At 35.8% G+C, this 22614-nt stretch overlaps 1 protein-coding gene across 1 annotated transcript in view; it reads left to right on the forward strand.

Annotated features, from left to right (window-relative positions):
- The first annotated feature begins 430 nt into the window (after window positions 1–430).
- LOC110027481 (protein NPG1-like) overlaps window positions 431–22614 on the forward strand; it is a 29364-nt gene continuing 7180 nt past the window's right edge. Inside the window, exons 1-3 of the mRNA XM_020728935.1 lie at window positions 431–791; window positions 15598–15850; window positions 16830–18040. Coding sequence (XP_020584594.1) covers window positions 666–791; window positions 15598–15850; window positions 16830–18040 — 1590 coding nt within the window. The 5' untranslated portion in view covers window positions 431–665. The remainder of the gene's footprint in view (window positions 792–15597; window positions 15851–16829; window positions 18041–22614) is intronic.

The following is a 22614-nucleotide window of genomic DNA, read 5'->3' on the forward strand; positions in this document are numbered from 1 at the left end:
ACTTAGCGAACGAGTCAAACACGAGCTTCTTAACGGGTTGTTCACGAACAACGAGTCGTTTTGACAGCCCTTCTAACATTAGACGTTACATATATTACATTTGGTGAAAAATATATATTTTATTTTTAAAAAGATGATAATTGATATTTTTTATGTGAAAACAATTAGTGGCATGAATTTAGATATTAAATATGTAAATTCTTAAAAATTGTGTGGTTTATATGTAAGTGTCTCCCAAAATTAAATGAGAAGTGGGACAAGTGCATTAAATGTTAGCATTATCCTGAACGGCCTAACGGGGCCGTGTTGGCCCGCTTTGGTTCCCCACGCTATCAAAAGTCGAACCACCGAACCGGTTCGAACCGCGGTTCACAGTTAAACCGAATTCCTATTTTGAACCAGTCCGGTCTGGCTTCCTTTATACTGAAACCATTTCCATTCTCGTCACTGTTCTCGCGCTCGGTGAGCAGGGAGCAACGATGGATACCGTGCTCATCTCTGGAGCACCCTTTCGACCATCGTCCCCATCGATTTATCCAGAACCCTGCTGCGGTTACTGGTCTGACGATTTCCGGCTATGAGAGGAATCTTCAGCACCGATCTTATCACTCTGTTCTGTTCTTCTCCTTGCTGAGTTGCGGCGGCGGGCGGAGGTGGAAGGAGTGATGGGGGAGGAGGCTTCAGTGAACGAAGCATCGTTGAAGGTGTCGGAAGGAGAAGTTAAGCCGGATGATGGGGAGATCCAGGAGGCCGAGTTGTCGCTGCGAGAGGGGCTTTCGCTGAACTACGAGGTTTTGTGCTTTTTTTATTTTATCGTAATTATATTTCTGTAGTGTTTTTCGGGAAATTTTGTGCTTGATTTGAGCTGGGGTACGTCGGTGGAGCTGGATTTAGTTTCTTTTTCAGCTTGCTGCTTTTTGCTTTAAGGTGACGGAGTCTGACTGCTTGATGCTTCTCTATCTTTTGCTTGGGATTCTAGGCTGTGCAAGAATAAATGCATTTTCCTCCTTGAATTTTATTTTTTGTTTTTTATTTTGTGAGGTTTGAATTGAGGATGCTGACTAGAAGTGTGATTGGTTTCGATTGTTGTTTTACTGTTGATTGAGTTAGGATGAAAAAAGTGTTTTAGTAGGTTGCAATGACTCTAAGAAGTAGGCTTTGTTGCTCAATCCTTCTTTGCAGTGTAGGGATTTTGTTTTTGGAGGTTGGCTTAGGAAGTTCAAAGCTCTAGTTTTTCAATTTTAGCGTCGAAATATGTTTGTCCGGAGGAATAGATAGGTCTTAATTTTTCTTCGATGTCTGCTGCATGCTTCTAGTGGTATTTGACTTGAATGCTATGCTGAGGTCTTGATTACTCTCGGAGGTAACTCATCGTCTTCAGATAGGCATGTCTCTTTTCTGTATTGGTTAGATGTGAAAATGTTGGCTTTAAAAGCTCAATATTAAATAAAATTGAGTTTAATAAACTGGTGATTAGAGGAAAGCGGAAACAGAAAATGGAGCACCTAACAACACATCTTCAAAGACCAAGAACTAGGAGATCGCCCCTTTCATTATGGGGTGATTAAGGGATGGTACCATTCGAGCTTTTTTTTCGTGTCGGAGGTCTGAAAAAAGCAACAATCAATTTCTTGAATCCTCCCTTCCTAAAAGGAACAATATGAAATTATTTTTCCGCTGTTGAATGGGTCTACCTTCAGATTGCTCGCTCCTTTTCCATTGAAAAGTTAAAAAAACAATAAAATAAAGCATTTACATACACACCATCCAATTCTTATATAGTGACATATCTAACACCTATACTTTAATTTTGCATTTATACCACCCAACTATTTCATGCAACTTCAAAAATGCCACTGCTTTAACTTTAAAAAAATGAAAATACATCTTTTTATGCATAGGTGGGGCGGCTTATATGTAAAAAAGGAAGTTTAGGTTAAGTGGTATGTATGTAAATCATCCAATAAAGAACCTCCGTAAAGATTTCAAATGGTGGAAGTGGCTTGGAAACCTAAGACACTATAACCTATGTAAATGGGAAGTTTTCATTTATTTTCCTTTCTTTAACCTTAGATTTATTCTTGTTTGGCCAAAGGAGTGCGAGTTTGGAATGCTGAAGTTACCATACTACTTATAGAAAGGTTAGGAAATGACACTCATACAGGACCCTTGGAGAAACCACGAAGGCCGACATGCTCATAGAATGCACTCTGCTCTAAGGGCCAATCAATCATGCCTCTTCCATCTTGTTTCCAAAATTTCCTCATTGAATCTAATGTTTCCATAAAATTTGCTTCTTTATAATTGTCTTGAAATTTTCTTAATTCATAAAAAGAGATTGATTTTTTCTATATAGTAAGAATGTTTATTTTCCCTCAATCTAAGGGCATAATAAAACATTTTTGATAGTTTTTATTTTTTTTTAGTTATTTGCGTTTGTCATTTCACAAATTTTGTATTCAATTTTAGTATTTAATTTGTTTTTTTTTAATTAACCATGGTTTTACTACGCAGAAATGTCATTTTCATAATGGTTATGCATAACTAAATCGTTTTCTTGTACATTCATTGTAACTCAACATAATTTACTGTTCCAATTCTTTTCTTCCCTCTAACATAAGCCTACTTTAGAGATGATTCCGTAGTCTTGAAATCTGAATTGGATCGCTCTATCTTGAGAAGGTTGCACTGTGAAACTTGGCTTTGGTTAACTAGATTTGCTTTGTGCTCATAGATTAAAGCACACTTTTCCAATGATTAATAAACCGAAGACAAGCTGTTTTCCCTATGAAGCTATTGAGAATGTAGACTTCCATTGTTAAGATAAACAATCTAAAGCTCTTTAAACTTTTTCATTTTACATTTAATGAAACTAAGCTTGGCAAGGAGCTACACACTTCTATCAATAACTGTGACAAACCTATCACCATTATGAATCTTATTTTTTATTTTGTGATGTTTGAATTGAGGATGCTGACTAGAATTGGTTTCGATTTTTGTTTTACTGTTGATGGAGTTAGGATGAAAAAAGTGTTTTAGTAGGTTGCAATGACTCTAAGAAGTAGGCTTTGTTGCTCAATCCTTCTTTGCAGTGTAGGGATTTTGTTCTCGGAGGTTGGCTTAGGAAATTCATAGCTCTAGTTTTTCAATTTTAGCGTCGAAATATGTTTGTCCGGAGGAATAGATAGGTCTTAATTTTTCTTCGAGGTCTGCTACACGCTTCTAGTGGTATTTGACTTGAGTGCTATGCTGAGGTCTTGATTGCTCTTTGAGGTAACTCATCATCTACTGATAGGCATGTCTTATGTTTGTATCGGTTAGATGTGAAAATGTTGGTTTTAAAAGCTAAATGTTAAATAAAATTGAGATAAACAGGTGATTAGAGGAAAGCCAGAAACAAAATATAGAGCACCTAACAATGCTTCTTTGAAGACAAAGAACTACGAGATCGCCCCTTTCATTGTGGGTTGATGAAGCAGAGGTCTGAAAAAAAACAACAATCAATAAAATTTCTCGAATCCTCCATTCCCAAAAGGAAGAACATGAATTCTTTTTCCTTTGTTGAATGTGTTGACCTTCTGATTGCTCGTTCCTTTTCCATTGAAGAGTTTAAAAACCAATAAAATAAAGCATTTACATGCATACCATCCAATTCTTATATATTTACATATCTAACACATATAGGTTAATTTTTACATTTATATATATTTACATATCTAACACTTACATATCTAACACATATAGGTTAATTTTTACATTTATACCACCCAAATTTTTTCATGCAATGTCAAAAACACCACTGCTTTAACTTTTAAAAAGTGAAAATACATCTTTTTATGCATAGGTGGGGTGGCATAGATGTAAAAAATGAAGTTTAGGTTAAGTGGTGTGTATGTAAATCATCCAATAAAGAACCGCCTAAAGATTTCAAATGGTGGAAGTGACTTGGTAACCTAAGACACTATCACCTATGTAAATGGGAAGTTTTCATCTATTTTCCTTTCTTTACCCTCAGATTTATTCTTGTTTGGTCAAAGGAGTGTGAGTTTGGAATACTGAAGTTACTGTACTACTTGTAGAAAGGTTAGGAAATGACACTCATACGGGACCCTTGGAGAAACCACGAAGGCCGACCTGCTCATAAAATGTACTCTGCTCTAAGGACCAATCAATCATGCCTCCTCCATCTTGTTTCCAAAATGTCCCCGTTGAATTTAATGTTTCCATATAATTTGCTTTTTTATTGTTGAAAGATCTCGAAAATACTAATGATTATATTCATATTTGTTATAAATCTATATTTAGAGGGTTATAAATTATATGAGGGATATTAGGAATTTCTATTTATTTTTCTCTTTAAATTAGAGAAATTAGCTGTCTCTTATATTTTCTGCTGTATTCTGTTTTTATTATTTTCCTTACCAGTAAGTCCTGTAATGGGTATTTATACCCCTCTTTTCATCAATAAAATCAAGTCTTCTCATATTTTTTCATGGTATCAGAGTCATACCAATATTCTTCAGTATGACTACTTTTTCTTCTTCCTCCCAAGAAATATTCTCCGCCTCATCTGCCCCTGTTCCAACCGGAATCGATGGCACTTCATCCCTCATCACTGGTCACAAACTTAACGGCCAAAACTACCTCCAGTGGTCTCAATACGCCATGATGTTTATCTGCGACAGAGGCAATGACGACTATATCACCGGTGATGTCGTCGCTCCGACCAAAGATGACCCAAAATTTCGGACATAGAATGCAGAAAACCATATGGTCATGTCATGGTTAATCAATTCCATGACCAACGACATCGGCGAAAATTTTCTTTTCTATGTCACGGCCAAAAGTATTTGGGATGCTGCTCGAGAGACATACTCTCACTCGGATAACACATCCAAACTCTTCGAGATCGAGTAATCCTCCACGATCTTCGCCAAGGTGATCAATCTGTGACTCAGTATTTTAATGTTCTCTCATGTTACTGACAGCAGGTTGACATGTATGAAGTTCATGCCTGGTCATGCACTCCGAACTCCAACTTATACCGTCAGATCATCGAGCAAAAAAGGATATTCAAATTCATTCTCGGCCTCAACAACTCTCTCGATCATGTCCGCTCTCGTGCATTAGGCTTCAACAAAGAGAAACTAGATTTGTTGCACAAACTGATCGGCAAATCACCTGAATCGGCTATTCCCGACCCCATCACCGGCCTGCTCGCGCATCAAGGTACGCTCTATCATGCCTTCACAGTCAAGCAAGAATCCCTCGGTCAGTGGATCATCGATTTTGGCGCTTCTCATCGCATGACTGACGATGTCTCCCTTCTCCATGACTATATGTCGTGCGGAGACAACTTCATCATCCGCGTTGTCGATGGCTCTGTCTCTAAAGTCACCTGCTTTGGCTTCGTGCTCATCACCCAAAACATTCTACTCTGATCTGTGTTCCATGTTTCTACTTTAAATTGCAATTTAATATCCATCGAAAAATTGACTAGTGATCTGAGGTGTATTGCTAAATTTTTCCCTACCACATGTGAATTTCAGGATGCGGACTTGGGGACGACGATTGACAATGCTAAGTTGTGCTCGGGTCTCTACATCATCAACGGTACTTCACCACCATGACCTCGTTGCGGACATTTGTTTACCCATCATTTTGTCTTCAATTCTAATATCAATAAAGATTCCGAGATCATGTTATGCATTTTCGTCTCGATCATCCAAATTTTATGTATCTTGCAAAACTATTTCCAAATTTATTTATCAATAAAGATGTTCGTTCTTTTCAATGTGAATTTTGTTAACTTGTCAAGCACACTCATTCACGTGTTGGTTACACCTCTTCCCGACTCTTTGCACTCATTCACAGCAATATCTGAGGCCCATCCCGTGTTACAACCCTTATCGGGACTCGGTGGTTTGTCTCCTTTATTTTTTATCACACTCGACTAACATGACTATTTCTTATGAAAGATAAATCTGCAGTCGGTCACATATTTGAACAATTTTACTCAATGATTCTAACACAATTCTAAACCTACATCCAGACACTCAAGACTGATAATGTAAAGGAGTACTTCGCTTCCGTCTTTCGTTCTTATCTCTTCTCTAAAGACATCCTCCATCTCAGTTCTTGCATCGACACTCCTCAAAAAAATGGGATCGTCGAACGCAAGAACCGCCACCTTCTCGAGGTGGTCCGCTGCCTCATGTTTTCCTCTAACGTGCCTAAGGTTTTTTGGGGTGACGTTGTCTGCAGCCTATCTCATCAACATGACGCCTTCTCGGGTCCTCAAATTTCAGAGTCCAGTCCAACTCCTCAAATCATTTCCCCACACCAAGGCAATTACCCAAAATCTACCTACCAAAGTATTTGGTTGTTCTTCCTTTATTCATATTCATTCACACAATCACAGCAAACTTGACCTCAAATCTACTAAATGTATTTTCCTTGGCTACTCGCCTCTTCAAAAAGGGTATAAGTGCTACTCTCCTATCACAAGAAAAACCTACAACACTATGGATGTCACCTTCTTTGAAAATCGGCCTCACTACCCTAATTCTAATATTCAAGCGGAGACTTTAAGGGAATATCAGTCTTAGGGGGACAACGATTTCTACCACCACACACCAAATCTTCGTCCCTTGAACCGAACTCATTATCTCTTGATTCGAATTCACATCTAACTCACGTGAAAATGTACCTAACAATCAGTCTTTGTCTAGTCCTCAAGTGTCCAACTCACACATAGATCACCCAACACATCCAACACCAATCCAAAAGTCAGAACCGGATCCAACTCCTACAGAAATCCACTCAGGTACGAACACACTTGGACATGATTCTATTATACTTATGATTGATGACTCTGACATTCCAATTGCTTTAAGAAAAGGTGTTAGGTCCATTTGACCTCCACTCAGGTACAAACACACGATGCATCCAATCTCCAATTTTGTGTCTTATTATAGACTATCTTTAGTTTACCGAGTCTATGTCACTGCATTCGACAATACACAAGTCTCAAACACTATTGATGAAGTTCTCAAACACCCGGGGTGGAAAGCGACCATCAATGAGGAGGTAAGAGCCCTACAAAAGAATGGTACATAGACTATTTCAGACCTGCCAAAGGGAAATAAAGCAATCGGCTGCAAATGGAACTTCAATGTCAAATACAAAGCAGATGATACAATTGAGAGATTAAAAGCACGTCTCGTAGCAAAAGGTTTTTCACAGTCCTATGGTATTAATTACCAAGAAATCTTTGCCCCCGTGGTCAAACTTAACACCATCAGAATCCTTCTCTCACTTGCGACAAATGAAGACTGACAGCTACATCAACTCGACGTGAAAAATGCTTTCCTAAATGGTGATTTGGAAGAATAAGTTTACATGGAAGCACCTCCCGGACTAGAAGCATACTTTCCAAGTAACAAAGTCTGCAAATTCCAAAAATCATTGTACGACCTCAAACAATCTCCCCCGAGCATGGTTCGATAGATTTGTAAAATTAGTGACAAAACACGGGTATACTCAGTGTTAGACATATCACACTCTCTTCGTGAAAATCTCTCCCAAAAAGAAGATTGCAATTCTAATCATATACGTCGACGATATCATCCTCACTGAAAATCACGAAAAAGTACTCACAAATCTGATAAAGCTTCTCACTCGGGAATTCAAAATCAAAGACCTAAAATCAAAGAATTCAAAATCAAAGACCTCGGAAACCCAAAGTTCTTGCTCAACATGGAACTAGCTCGATTAAAACGAGGAATATTTGTGTCATAACGGAAATATACATTGGACCTGTTGAAGGAAACAGGTATGTTCGGTTGCAACCCCGTCGATACTTCAATGGATCCCTACAAGAAGATCGACATTGAGAAAAATAACGCTCCTGTGGATAGGGGGAGATATCAACGACTCGTGGGGCGACTCATCTATCTCTCACACACGACCCGACATTAGTTTTTCTGTTAGTGTTGTTAGTCAATTCATGAACAACCCTACGAAAGAACACATGAATGCAGTTTACAGAATCTTGAGATACCTCAAGATTACTCCAGACGAAGGGCTACTGTTTCAAAGAAATAAAGATCGAAGTATAGAAGTGTATTCAGACGCAGACTGGGCAGTGGATGTCTTGGATCGATGATCGACTTCCTGTCGGTCAACTTTTTTTCGATTGATTTATTTAAAAAAATATGATATATGAAAATAATTTTTGAGATTTAATTTAAATATAAAAGATATATAGTTTGGGTTTTGAAAGTAGTGTGTTTTAGTTTTTGAAAAATAATGAGACCAAATGGATCTCATTAGTGAACCCAATGCTAACTGAAAAAACTGTCAAAGTACAATGCGACAACTAGACGACCATCAATATTGCTAAGAATCCAGTACACCATGACAGAACGAAACACATCGAGATTGATCGACACTTCATCTCAGAAAACATTGAGAGACGAGTTGTCGAACTTGCATAGATTCCTTCCCAACATCAAACAACAGATATCCTCACTAAGCCTCTCCCAAGAATCACTTTGAAGAATTATGTAACAAGTTAGGCATGTACAATCTGTACAACCCAACTTGAGGGGGAGTGTTGAAGGATCTCGAAAATACTAATGATTATATTCCATATTTGTTATAACTCTATATTTAGAGGGTTATAAATTATACTAGGGATTTTGAGAATCTATATTTATTTCTCTCCTTAAATTAGAGAGATTAGTTATCTCTTATGTTTTGCTATTATTTATTTTTTTTATAGTATTCTATTTTTATTGTTTTCCTTACTAGTAAGTCTTGTAATGACTATTTATACCCATCTTTTTATCAATAAAATCAAGTCATCTCATATCTTTTCATTTATAATTACCTTGAAATTTTCTTAATTCATAAAAAGTGATTGATTTTTTCCATACAGTAATGCTGTTTATTTTCCCTCAATCTAAAGGCATAATAAAAACATTTTTGTTAGTTTTTATTTTGGTTTTAGTTTTTTTGCATTTGGCATTTCACAAATTTTGTATTCAATTTTGGTATTTAATTTATTTTATTTTTTTGAAGTAACCATGATTATACTATGCAGAATGTCCTTTTCATAATGTTTATGCATAACTAAATCGTTTTCTTGTTCATTCATTGTAACTCAACATAATTTACTGTTCCAATTCTTTTCTTCCCTCTAACATAAGCCTACTTTAGAGATGTTTCCCTAGTCTTGAAATTTGATGAATTGGATCGCTCTAGCTTTAAACATGGTACATTTATTTTTAAAAGTTAATTCCAAAAGAAAAAATAGTTTTGAAATTATGAAATTTTTTTCATAAATATATACTCTATCGATTAAATTTTATTAAAATTTAGTTAATTAATTTTTAATTAAATTTATTTTATATTAATTTTTTTAAACAATTTGAACATAATCTTTTGAGTTCAGATTAGTTTATTTCATGTTAATATTTTACTAAGCAATATTTTTCATTAATCACTTTTAATTAAATTTGAGGCAATTGCATACAGAACACCCAAAGCATTGTTATTTACAAATCCAACACTATCTTAAATCCATTTTTAAAATTCTCGCTGAAATATCAAAATTCATGATAAAGCTGCAGCCCATATTTTTCATTTTTATCAAATTCTTAATGGTTTGACCGTGACACATTTGAATTCATTGGCTCCGTAGCTCAAAAAATCATCTTGATGCTTGATTTGTAAATATCAATGCTTTGTGTGCTCTCTATGCAATTTTCTCTCTATGTATGTTTTTTTGTTATGTTGTTTTTTGAAATTTAAGCTTTTATTAAATAAAAAAAGATTGTAACGGCTATTTCTTGCATACAAACGGCTAGTTAGCTTTAATGACTATTTCTAAAGGTGTAGGTAAAATTATCTCTATCAAATTCTCCATTGTTGGTAAAATTTAAGCTTTTATCAAAGAAAGAAAGGTGTCACGGCTCTGCTGGCTACCCTTTATAAAAAAACATCTGACTCAAAAAGTAAAAAATATGCAGATTCAATGGGAATTTGAAATTATTTTAAGCAAATTGTTCTTGCGTGGCACGATACCACATAAACAAGCACGTTGTGCTTTGTTGGAAAAATTTGGTCTCATTTTTAATAAAATAGCAAGCCCACTGTCTTAAATAAATTAGTCCTTAAACTAATCTGATTTAAAGTTTATTCAATTATACGCGCGCACGCACACACACAAAATTAATTCTCTAATTTCTTTATATCTCTCCCCCTTTTTTCTCCTCTCTTATAACCCTTTTCTTGTGATCTCTCTGTTTCACAAGAAGAGGGATGGCGAGCAGCTCTTGCTGTAGCTGCTGTAGCTGAAGCAGAAAAAGAAGAGAGAAGAAATAAGTAAGATGAAAGAAAGTGGAAGAGGAGGAGGAAAGGATTTAGAAAGGAAATTGGGTATTTGTTGTAAGGAATTGATTTTGATTTTTCTTTCTAAAGGTTTGATTTAATCGAGAAATTTCTGGTGTGAAAGATTTTCATCGATAAGTAGATAAGTTTTGACAAAGAATTTCAGTAATTTTCCTAACTTTGACGAAGTGTGTTCATTTTTAGGATAGTCATCTTAAGTCCAATTGAGGTAAATGCAATTGAGATTATTTTGTATTTTGTACTAAACTAAGTTTATTATTTAGAAAATTTCTAATTTTATAGGAATTTGTGATCTCTAGATGGTTTATACTCAAGTCGAACCGGTTAACTTGTCGTGAGGTTAAACCAATAACTAAAGTGAGATATTCAATCGATAAATTAAGAAATAAAATTATTCCATATTTATAATTTATAATTGTTGTCTAAATAATAAAAATGGTGATAGGGTTATCACAGTATCAATGACTTGACTAGAGAATAGGTTGTGATTCCATTGGGTTATGGTTCTTTTCTTACTGTTCATAAGCCTGAAGTGATTGATTTAGACCTAATTTAACATTATCACCTTATAGAGCATAATCTCAATAAATTATTGGCAATAGCATTATTTAACATGAAACTTGCATTTCTGTAAGAAAATAATATATTATGCATAAATACAGTGAAAGCAATAAAGAAATAAATCAATTTTTTGGCAATAAGGAATGCAGCAGGAAATCTATTTTTTATTTTAGCATATGTGCAACTATGACAGAAGCAATTCTAGGCTTCGAGCTATCATGTTTGGCTAGAAAATTAAATTAAAATCAATATTAAAAGAAAAATTTTTATTGTGGAATGGCGAAGAACTTCTTAAGAAAGTAGTTCAGGAATTGATTTATTCTCCTACACTCTTAAGGGGGTGTTTGGTAGCCTCTTGGATTTAACTTAAGTAGGATTTACTAAATCCAGTAAATCCACTTATGCTAAATCCAAATTTTATGTTTGGTATTATTTTCGTTAAATCCACTTAAATCAACAATTTGTTTTTGGCATTTGTTTCAGGATTTAGCATGAGGGTATGGCAGAGGTATTTTGGGCACAAGAGGACCATTAGACCCAATGCAAAGAAGCTTTGTAACGAAGATGATGACAGTGGTGTCATTCAAATTACTGTTTATAGAAGTGTGGTGTCATTCACATCCACTCACAGCACCCCACACAGTTCCTCTTACCCTCCAAAATTAGAATTTTTAGGATTTGCTATATGACTGGAACATAATTCAGTTTATTAAGATGAATTGGAATTTTTTTCTTTTGCAAGTTTTACGTTTTCTGCATAAATCATACGGAGCTTATCCGATTGCTGGAAATGTGAGTTAGCATTTGAAGACTCAACTACCAATAACTTCATATGCTCTGCAGAGCTAGCAATTTTAACTGTTTGCTGAAATGAAAAATAATGAGAAAGAAAAACGAGTTTTAGTAATCGCACGAAACTAAACAAAGGTGGTAAATTAACCTATTAATATAAAATATGCACCCTGCTTTATAGCACCACTAACCTTACTAACAAAATCATCTGGAAACATCCAATTGCGTAGTCCAATTTGTGCTAGTAGTACTGAATTATGTTCAAAGAATATTCAGATCGTAATCTAGATAAGTCTGAATTATATTAACCTAGATCCTACCAAACAGCTAAAAATGACAGCTTTATAAATCCTGTGGGTTCTTATATCCTGTTTTTGATCCGATTTGCCTTGAATCCAGGATTTGATCAATCCTGTTGGAAGATGGATTTACAGGATTTATTTCTGAACAATCTTTAAGTGTTCTTCAAACCTTCTTTGAGTCTTGTTTCAATGTTTAAGGAAACCATTACAACACCAACTCTCAAGTTCATTGGTTAACGCATAAAGATATTCCTTCGCTGCATCATGAACAAATAACAGGTAAAATGATAGCTACAGAATACATTTCAACGCTAATCCAGTGGTTTTAAACAAAAAACCAATAGCAAAACCTGAAATACTAATAACAGAATACTTACTCAAGAAGGCACCTTATATGAGTCAAAAGTTTATACTTACCATATTGGAGCTGTTATGATACAGAACTTTGCTTAAATGGACATAACAGTAAGGATTTAAGTGAAGTGTATATATACATGGAAGAAATGATCGATCATTTATAAAATGAGAGATTGAGAAAGGTCAAATGAACTTTACAGCAAGACAATTCAACCTTCAAAGTTTTAATGATCAGCTCCTTAACGCTTAGAAGCTATTTGGTAGTCGGTTTTATTTGTATATGTACATGACAAGAACCAAATAGTTTTATGGATTTAAGCACCTTAGAATTTGGTAGATTTGGATTTACAGAATTTAATATTCCTATTTAAAATAAATGTGACTAATTGACCAATTGTCTCAATTATCATATGAAGAGGGTTAATTAATCATATGATACTTCTAAAGTAATGTATATTCACCTATATAATATGTGATTGATTAACTAACCCTCTTTTCTGCATGCCTAAACAAAAGTTTATTCCTTTAGCTCACAATCACAATGGAGGAACACATAAGGTCGGGTATACGAGGATTACCTATACGTTTATATCTTCATATGCTATGACCGGAGGCTCCTTTGTCAGCAATCTATGAATTGCGTCGTCCAAAGGAACCTCAGTAGCTTTAAGGTCAAGAGAAAAAAAATCTGCCCCTATATCCTAAAGTAGGATTTTGTAGAGGTGAGACTTACACTTGCTAAGCATAAGTGGACAGTTGCCTCCAGGAAGGGAAAGATAGCAAGCTAGAGCGCTCTCGCGATAAGTCTTACACCCGTCTTGGTCAGAGAGCCTTCTAACGACCTAGGCTCTCTAGATAACCACCTAAGGTAAAAATTTATGTTGGGCCAATCGATTTGGAATAGTGCGAGGAATCTTCCTTAGGACATGCAAAATGCAATGCAGTTATCTAGAGCGATCCTTAAATTGTTCAAGCTCTATTAGCATGACTTGAGTTAGGCCCATGCAATGTGACCTATTTTAAAATCGGCCCGAAGGTCATGCAAGAAAGTAAAGTGTAGTTTTAAAATCTTAAGATATTTTAATTTGTCTTAAAATTTTATTAGGATTTCTGAAAGATTTAAAATTTTATGTCCTAAAGAGCCTAAATTGCATTTTGTGATTAATCCCAGACAGACCACACATAAAATGGGCAAAGCCAATTTCAAGCACACAATAGAAAAGTAAAAGCACGCCAAACAAAATAAAAAAACAGGCCGATGTCGCTGGGTATGCAACATTTCCCAAGAAAGTAAGAAAGATGGTCAAACACCACATAAGCACTCTTATTCCTAATTTTATACAAGAATATGAATTCAAACTTAAAGTACAGGACACAAGTCTACTGCTCCTGGTCTCTCGTCACGAGATTCGATGTGTCATGCGACTCAAAAACTGTGCTCGTATCTTATTTTTGATACAGACTCAATCCTAAGATTTTTAAGATTAATTGCTATCCCATATACTTGTAAAAACAATATGCTAATAGTTACTATGACTTGTTGGCAATAACATAATGTACAATGAAACCTACTGATTCATTGGTCAAATTTAATTTATTATGCACAATTACACAGCAAACATTAAAAAAATAAGTTAATTTTTGGGGATTTTTACATATTCACAACCAAAAATATTTAATATAATATTTTAACCCCCCAAACTTTAAATATAATATTTTAACCACCCAAAATCTTAATTATAACATATTAACAACTCAAAATTTCATGAGTGAGTTTAGGAGTGTGGTTGTAATGAAAAAGTGGTTAAAATATTATATTTAAAGTTTATTCGATTAAAATGTTATATCAAATGTTTTGGGTGGTTGGTATGTAAAAACCTCTAATTTTGTTGAGCCATAGTGATGGCAACAAGAAATTCATTTTTTTTCGAGGTGCATGTAACCATGGCAAAAGGGATTATAGGTTTGAAGTTACCATGGTTGATAGGAAATTGAATTAAAGTCAAAATTAAAAGAAAACTTTAAATTTGTGGAATGCTCAAGAACTAAATTAGTTTAGGTATCTATTTAATTCTCATATTCAATAAAATGAAGTATTTTTTTTTATTCAACAACAAACCTGTATCACACTAGTGGGGTCGGCGAAAATGTAGCTTTTTTTAAATACAAAAATGTTGTCCTTCCACATTATTAATTGCTTCTAATACTCAGAACTTAGGATGTAGTTGGGCATGAAATCTAGTTGAGCATGATGGGGCAGTTTAATGTAGCTGTCATGTGAGATTGAATGCGTGTTTTATTAGGAGCATGATGAAAAACTCTCTTTACTTCAATTACAGGTAAAATTAGAAGGGAAAAAAAAGAAGCTTTAGCTCATCATTCCAATGTTCAACTATCCTTTCTTTATCTACTTTTAGCAAAACATTCAACTGCCGAAGATTTGTTTTATGAAATTTTAATTTGTATGTATTTCAGCTAGATATTTGATTTGTACGGTTTTAATTTTATGGTGAAGTAGAAATATGTGGGCATGAACCTTTTAGTGTTTAGGTTTTTTTGTTTTTTTTTTCTGGTTCTCACGCCCTTTTGTTTTTCATCTAGTTACGATATGAATTTCTCAACTAGTTATGGCCTATGAAATTTCTTATTAACTAGGTGCTATGATTATGAAATACACATTGCATGATGCATGTACTATAATTGAAATCAGGCATATCCTAATTTTAAAGTTCTTTATTTGCAAATCACCGCATGTTCGCTCGCACCATGCACAGAACTTGGTACTAATGATGCTTCATGAATTTTTCTGTTCTAATTAGCATATCTGCTATTATTTATTAATCAAGTAAATATGAATATAAAGCTGTAGATTTTATTGGGTAGGAAAACTGTGCATGATTTGTTTGGGCTCGAGCAGGATCTCTGAAGGTTAATTTTAAGCGAGCAGCATAGCCCACCTAATCTTTCAAGCTTAACTGTATTGATTACAGTATTACACTGTTATAATGAACCATAGTCCATTCTGGTACATAGATAATTGTTTTTATTGGATTCATCGATCACTAAGTTAATTTTTCTCTTAGCCAAAATTAAATATATGAGTTGACAAGTTGTTATGACCATTTTACTTTTTACCTTATGGACATTGTTTGCTCTTCACATATTACAGGAAGCAAGAGCCCTCCTTGGAAGGCTTGAATATCACAAAGGCAACATTGAAGCTGCTTTGAGGGTTTTTGATGGTATAGACCTCCAAGCTGCCATACATCGCCTTCAATCTTCTCTTGCTGATAAACTCTCTCCGAGGAAAAGTCGTTATCGGAGTGAATTGCAACGTTCAGCATCACAACATGCAGCTAGGCTTGTTCTTGAAGCCATTTATTTGAAAGCAAGATCTCTTCAAAAGCTTGGCAGAGCTTCTGGTAATGACTGTTTTCGTGTGATTTTTTGTTACTCTTAAGGGCTGTAAAAGAACCAATGCACTTGAGAAACAACTGGAACACAACTCTATTAATACTCAATCAGGTTTGTTCAATTTAGTAAATAAACAAGTTTGAATATTTTTTTAAAACTCGGCGGTTAAATGAACCAAATTTGAACATAGCCCAACTTATTTATTAATGTTCATGAACAAGTTCATTTGTTGTTCAAAAATTAATTTGTTAAATGTTATAAATATATTTAATATATTATTTAAATAAAATTTGATTAACTAGTTTTTGTTTAATTATATTTTTAATTGTAATCTAATATACATTAATATCCTTATGCATTTAAATTTAATGCAATTTTTCTTATTTTTATTTTAATAAATTATTTTTTAATACTTTTTTGTATTATTTAATTGTAAAAAAACTTACTTATAGTTTATATATTATTTTATTTATTTGGTATAATATAGTTAGATGTTAATTTGAAATTTATTCAATTACTTATTTATTTAAATTTGTGAAATCATTTGTTAATAATTTTATGTAGCGAATTTTTAGTTTATTTACAAGTTCTTATGAAAAATTAAGTACAAATTAAAATTTTAATTTTTCATAAAAAAATAAGTACTCATTCGATATTTTAATTTGTTCAATTGATACAATCAAGCCAAGAAAAATCAATTATGAGCATTAAAAAATTTAAGCAAGTCAAGTATAAACATATATGTAAATGGTCGGCTCAAGCTTGAATTGAACATGAACTGTGATTCGAACAAGCCAACTCTAATCCATGACATAACTAACACGACTTGGGTCGATTATAACTCTAGTTCACTTACACTTATCCTGTTAAAATCATGATACCTGGAGCACTTATTTATGCTGAATGTCTCCAAATAATGGATCCCTTCTTCTTCTTCTTCTTTCAAATTTAAAGGAAAGCACCTTTTCTTGAATTCGTACATTTCAGAGGCTGCTCAAGAATGCAAAAGTGTCCTTGATGCTGTGGAGAAGATGTTCCGTCATGGCATACCGGATGTGTTGGTTGAGAATAAATTACAGGAAACAGTTCGGAAGGCCGTGGAGTTACTTCCAGAACTCTGGAAGCAAGCTGGACAGTATCAGGAAGCTTTGATTTCTTATAGGCGTGCTCTTCTTGGTCATTGGAATCTCGAAGATGAATGTTGTGTGGGGATACAGAAAAGATTTGTGATCCTCCTCTTATATGGTGGTGTAGAGGCTGGCCCTCCGAGTTTAGCTTCCCAAACTGATGGCTCATTTGTTCCAAAAAACAACTTGGAGGAGGCCATCTTGATCTTGATGATTTTGTTGAAGAAATGGTATCTCGGCCTGATTCAGTGGGATCCATCGTTGATGGATCATTTTACATTCGCCTTATCTATATGTGGTCAGACTAATTTCTTGTCCCGGCACATTGAAGAGGTCTTACCTGGAATGTATCCCAGACGTGATAGGTGGTATACCTTAGCTCTTTGCCTCTGTGGAGCAGGACAAGATAAAGAGGCGTTAAATTTACTCAGAAAAGTTCTGAATAAGCATGAAAATCCGGGTGATTGGAGGGCATTGCTATTAGCAGCTAAGATTTGCAGCAACGACTGCCTCCTTGCTTCTGAAGGAATTTATTATTCCCAAAATGTCATCGCTAATGGTGGAAGGGTTGAGAACCATCTTAAGAGAGTGGGTCTTCAATTTTTAGGCATCTGCCTAGGAAAGAAAGCTAAGGCTGCACTATCCGCCCAAGAAAGGTGTTGCCTGCAAGCTGAAGCAATTAGTTCTCTGGAGGCCGCAGTGGTTTTAGATCATCATAATTCGGAGTTAATCTATGACTTAGGTCTTCAATATGCTGAACAGTGCAACACAAATGCTGCCATTCGATGTGCAAAAGCTTTTATTGATGAGACTGGTGGAGCAATGCTGAAGGGCTGGAGGTTACTCGCTTTGCTTTTGTCTGCCCAGCAAAGATACCTGGAGGCTGAAGTTGTTACAGATGCTGCTTTAGATGAGACATCAAAATGGGAACAAGGGCCGTTACTTAGAATAAAAGCAAAAGTAAAACTTGCTGAATCTTTACCTATGGATGCAGTTGATACGTACTGTTTTTTGCTTGCTCTTGTTCAGGCCCAAAGGAAGTCTTTTGGCTCTTTCAGGAGCAGTACACAGGTTTGCTTCTTGTTTTCTGTATGAGGTTTTTTTGAAATGAATCATGTTTTTTCTCAAGCAGTGGCTAGACAATCATTTCCCATGGTGCAAACCTACTTCTTGGCTGAATTACCATTGGGCTGATTCTCTTGGGTCGGCCAGATTTGATTCCAGTTTTAAGTGATTTTGTTTGGGCCTTGTTTTTGACTTTCTCTACCAAACTTTTACATTAGTTGTTTATACTTGAGCTTTAAGGCCAAAGCCTCTTGATCTTAGCCTAACCACAGTTTAATTTCTTCCAAACTTGTTAGAATACAATCCTCCTTTTCAAATGTTTATGATTCAGTGAATACATTTTAATATCTGCCACCATCTTAACTAATTCGGTATACTTGAGAGAATTCCACTTGTATTAGCCAGTCAAGCTCCTTGGATGATGCGATAGATTGTTTATTGGCCTAGGACGGCTGGAACATGAAATCTCGATCCTTTTGATCAGTCATCCCACTATTCTTTGTGAATGCTAAAACTTCTTCAAAATGCCGTTTAAGGGTTGTTGACTTCATTTTTGTGAGGTCTTTTCTTCTCCTTCTTAGAGCTGGTCAAGCAAATTGTTTTGGTCATCTTTCGTTTTGTCTTTGAATTTTCGATTGCTTCTCGTAAATCTTTAAAATAGAAATAGGAACCCCCAATGTGATTGTGTGTTTGTGTGAGTCTTAACATGCAAAACATTTCTAACTTTAGCCAAGGGAAATGATGCAGTTGCAGTCAAATTGGATTGCTATAGTTATCATATTCCTTATAATCGTTGACTTTCTATTGTCTCAGGGTCTTTTTTATACGCTGATTATTGCAACACCTCTGATCATTATTTGTACCCAGGCTGCCATTTATTGCTACCCTTGCTTTTCCTTGTGTGGATGTATACATATGGAAATTACGAAACCTTAAAACTAATTCCTACTGTTGTTAGGATAATCGACACGTTTAATTTTTTACTGGATTTTGAAGAGTATGAGGAATTTTTTATTTTGAATTTTTCATATTTTACAAATATAACCTCAAGGCTCAAGATATGTTAAAATAAATAAATATTGTACATTGAAATAAAATTTTATTTTTCCTCAATTCTTGTACGTGTTTGTTTGATGTATACTTTTTAAGTGCATTTTAGGTCTTAATCACTACATACAAGTGTGAGTCTCTTTGTATTGCCAGGAATTCTATAACTTTCTTTGGATGATTTATATCTTTATTCTTACTATGAGTTTATTTAGTAGCTAGCGTGTGCATGATTGAATTTAGTCAACTATGAGCTGCATTTTTTTTTCCATAGTGTTAATCTTGATCGTTATTGAAATTTTATATTTGTTTACTTTTGTAAAATTTTAGATTGTGTTGATTATTAAAATATTGTTTGTAAAGAAAGAAGAATGTGATTTTCTTAATTAAACTTCATTAATTTTTTATCATTAAGAGTTGGTAGTTTGCAGATTGTGGTTATTTATGTGTTTTCATTGTATAACTCATCTCAAATTGTATTGGTAAATCCTAACGCCTTAAATATCCCACATCAGCAAACTTTGGGACATCCCTCAATCTGTCTTTGAAATCTTATGGTGCTCTTCTCAAAGGTCTTAAGAGTAGACTGAAAAACCCTAAATTTGAGCATTTGAGCCTTTAAAACTGACAAATCAAAGTCTCGCATGCTACCAGAGTTAACCCAAACCATAATAGGAAAATAAATATTATGTATGTATTCGAAGCAAATAAGCGATTACAAGATCATAACGAAAATGAAATACGACGACGAACACAACACAGACACCCAACTAGGATTGGATTCAAAGTTGGTGGAAAGGCTGCACTAGAGGGTTATGGTTGGGGAAAAGGAGGGTGGTTGGGGTGGTTGGCGGCAAAGGACAACATGTTAGAAGGCTCGACGGTAAGGATAATAGGTAGAGGGGTGGTTGGTGGCAATGGAATAGTAGGTAGGAGGGTTGGGCGGGAAAATGGATAGAGGCTATGGAGGTCTGACGGCGAAGGAAATAGTAGGTTGGAAGGCTAGTGACAAGAAGTTAACAAATGGGAGGCCTAGCGGCAATGAGACTACATAGAGGAGGGTTGGGGGCAGGAAGACAGCAGGTGAGGAGGCTAAGGTGAAGGCTGGAGATGCTGAGAATGATAAATAAACAACACCTTAGGACTAGTTATAGCCGGAGCAAATTCTTCGGATACAACCTTAGAGGAGAAAACCTTGACACCGACGGTTGTCTTGATAGAAATTTGAAATTAAAACTAAACCTTGAACACATAAAATACCTATAAATACTATTAGACAACAAAGAAGGGCTCCAATTATGTTGGGCGACAAATCCTGACCCCCAAGAGGCTAGTTGAACCCCCCCCAACCTCTCTTCTGGACAAGTCCAGTTGGTCGGTTTAGATTTCACGCCCCCGTCAATCTTCCGGGATTCGGGGAGCTTCAACCTTATTTGTCGTAGCTTCTGTGCCCTCTTAGTATGGAGTCAATTCTACAACGTTAAAGATAGCAAAGATATTGTAATCTCTCGATAAATCAATCTTGTACACGTTTTCATTCAACTTATTGAGGATTTTGAAATGTCTGTCTACTCTGGGCTTGAGTTTCTCAAACGATCCTTGGGAAAATCTTTCTTTCTTCAGTCTGATCCACACTTGATCTTCCTCTTGGAAGGTCACCTCTTCCTTGATTTATGAGTTTGCTTCTAGCACTTGTGATTCTGTTTGATGATCTCCTTCCCAACCTCCTCGTGCAGCCTCTGAATTTTCTAGACTCTTGTTTCCTCAGCTTCTCCTTTCATTGTCGGTATAGGAAGAATTAGTATGAACTCAAGTGGAGTGAGGGGGTTGCACCCATACACAATTGGAAAGGGCATATTCCGTAGTCTGGATTGCATACCTATTGTAGGCAAATTCGGCCTAGGCTAGGAGTAGGTCCCATTGTTTGATGTTCTTTTCTATGAAGCACCTCGGGAGGTTTCTAGTCTCACATTCATTGTTTATGTCTGATCATCTGTCGTGGATGAGCTGCCGAGTTGAATTGGAATTTAGTGAAGCTTCCCCATATGGCACTCCAGAAATGACTCAAAAACTTGATGTCTCTATCAGATGTAATGGTCAGAGGTATTCCATGCAGCCTCTTGATCTCTTTGAAGTACAAATCAGTAACATGGGATGTGTCCAACGTCTTGTGGCATAACACAAAATGAGTTATCTTTGAGAATTTATCAACCGCGACTATCATTGAATCGTTGTTTTGCTGCGTACTTAGAAAACTCATCACAAAATTAATATTGACTAAAACCTAGGGGGCCTCTGGTACTGGTAACGACGTGTATAGCCTTGTATTTTTCTCTCAGGTCTTAGCTAGGTGCAAACCCTCGTCAGATGTGCTAAAAAAAAGTGTTTTTTCACTACCGCGACTGTCTTGTCTGCCAATATGACCTGCTAGTCCCCCCCCCTTCTTACTCTTCTGGTTGATGGGCTTTCCTCAATGAACATCTCGGTACACACAACTTGCTTTGGTAGAATAAATAACCATCATCTCGTTGGCATGGCCTAGTGATCCTCTCTTGACACGTCTCCTCAAAATCCTTGTTTGTCGTGTACAACTCCTTCACGTTCTCAAATCCCACCACTCTAAACTGCAGGGAGGTAATCAACAAATGGCGGTGGCTCAACGCATCGACTACATGATTCTAACTTTCAGCATTGTGCTTGAGCACAAACTAGAATGACGCCAGGAATTCTTTAGACGAAGCATGTCTATTCTTCAACTTGCTCTTAATGTTCAAGAATCTCAGTGCCTCATGATCTAAGTAAAGTGAACTCACTCGTCAGTAGTTAGTGACTCCAGTGGTGGAGAGCTCTCACTATGACATAGAACTCCTTGTATGTCGAATACTTTCTCCAGGATTCATTAAAGTTCTCATTGAAGTAGGCTATAGAGTTTCCTCCCTAGCTCAACATTACTCTGATTTACATTTGAGGCATCACACTCCACCTCAAACAACTAACTGAAATTTGATAAAACTAATATTGGGGTTTGTGTCACCTTCTCCTTCAGGGTATCAAAACTGAATTGGGCTACCTCTATTCACTAAAAATTCTCTCCCTTCAAAAGCTCTGTCAAGGGATTTGTAATGGTGCTAAAGCTCTTGATGCTAGACTCAAATATTTACTTAACTCGATAAAGGACCGCCGGGGTGTCCAACTCTCAATTGCCTCTATCTTCGTGGGTTTCATTCGAATGACTGCACTAGATACAATGTAACACAAAAAATATACATGCGTCGACAGGAAATGACACTTTTTTGGGCGAGCATATAACTTACCCTACCTCGAAAGCCGTCCTCGGATATTGCAAGTGCCAACTCTCAATTGCCTCTATCTTAGTGGGGTTCATCCGAATGACTACACTAGATACAATGTAACACAAAAAATATACATGCGTCGACAGGAAATGACACTTCTTCGGGCGGGCATATAGCTTACCCTAGAAGGCTAGAACCTCGAAAACCTTCCTCGGATATTGCATATGCCCCTCCCCCCCC

Source organism: Phalaenopsis equestris, unplaced genomic scaffold, assembly GCF_001263595.1.
Source record: "Phalaenopsis equestris unplaced genomic scaffold, ASM126359v1 Scaffold000002, whole genome shotgun sequence".
NCBI classification, from domain to species: domain Eukaryota; kingdom Viridiplantae; phylum Streptophyta; class Magnoliopsida; order Asparagales; family Orchidaceae; genus Phalaenopsis; species Phalaenopsis equestris.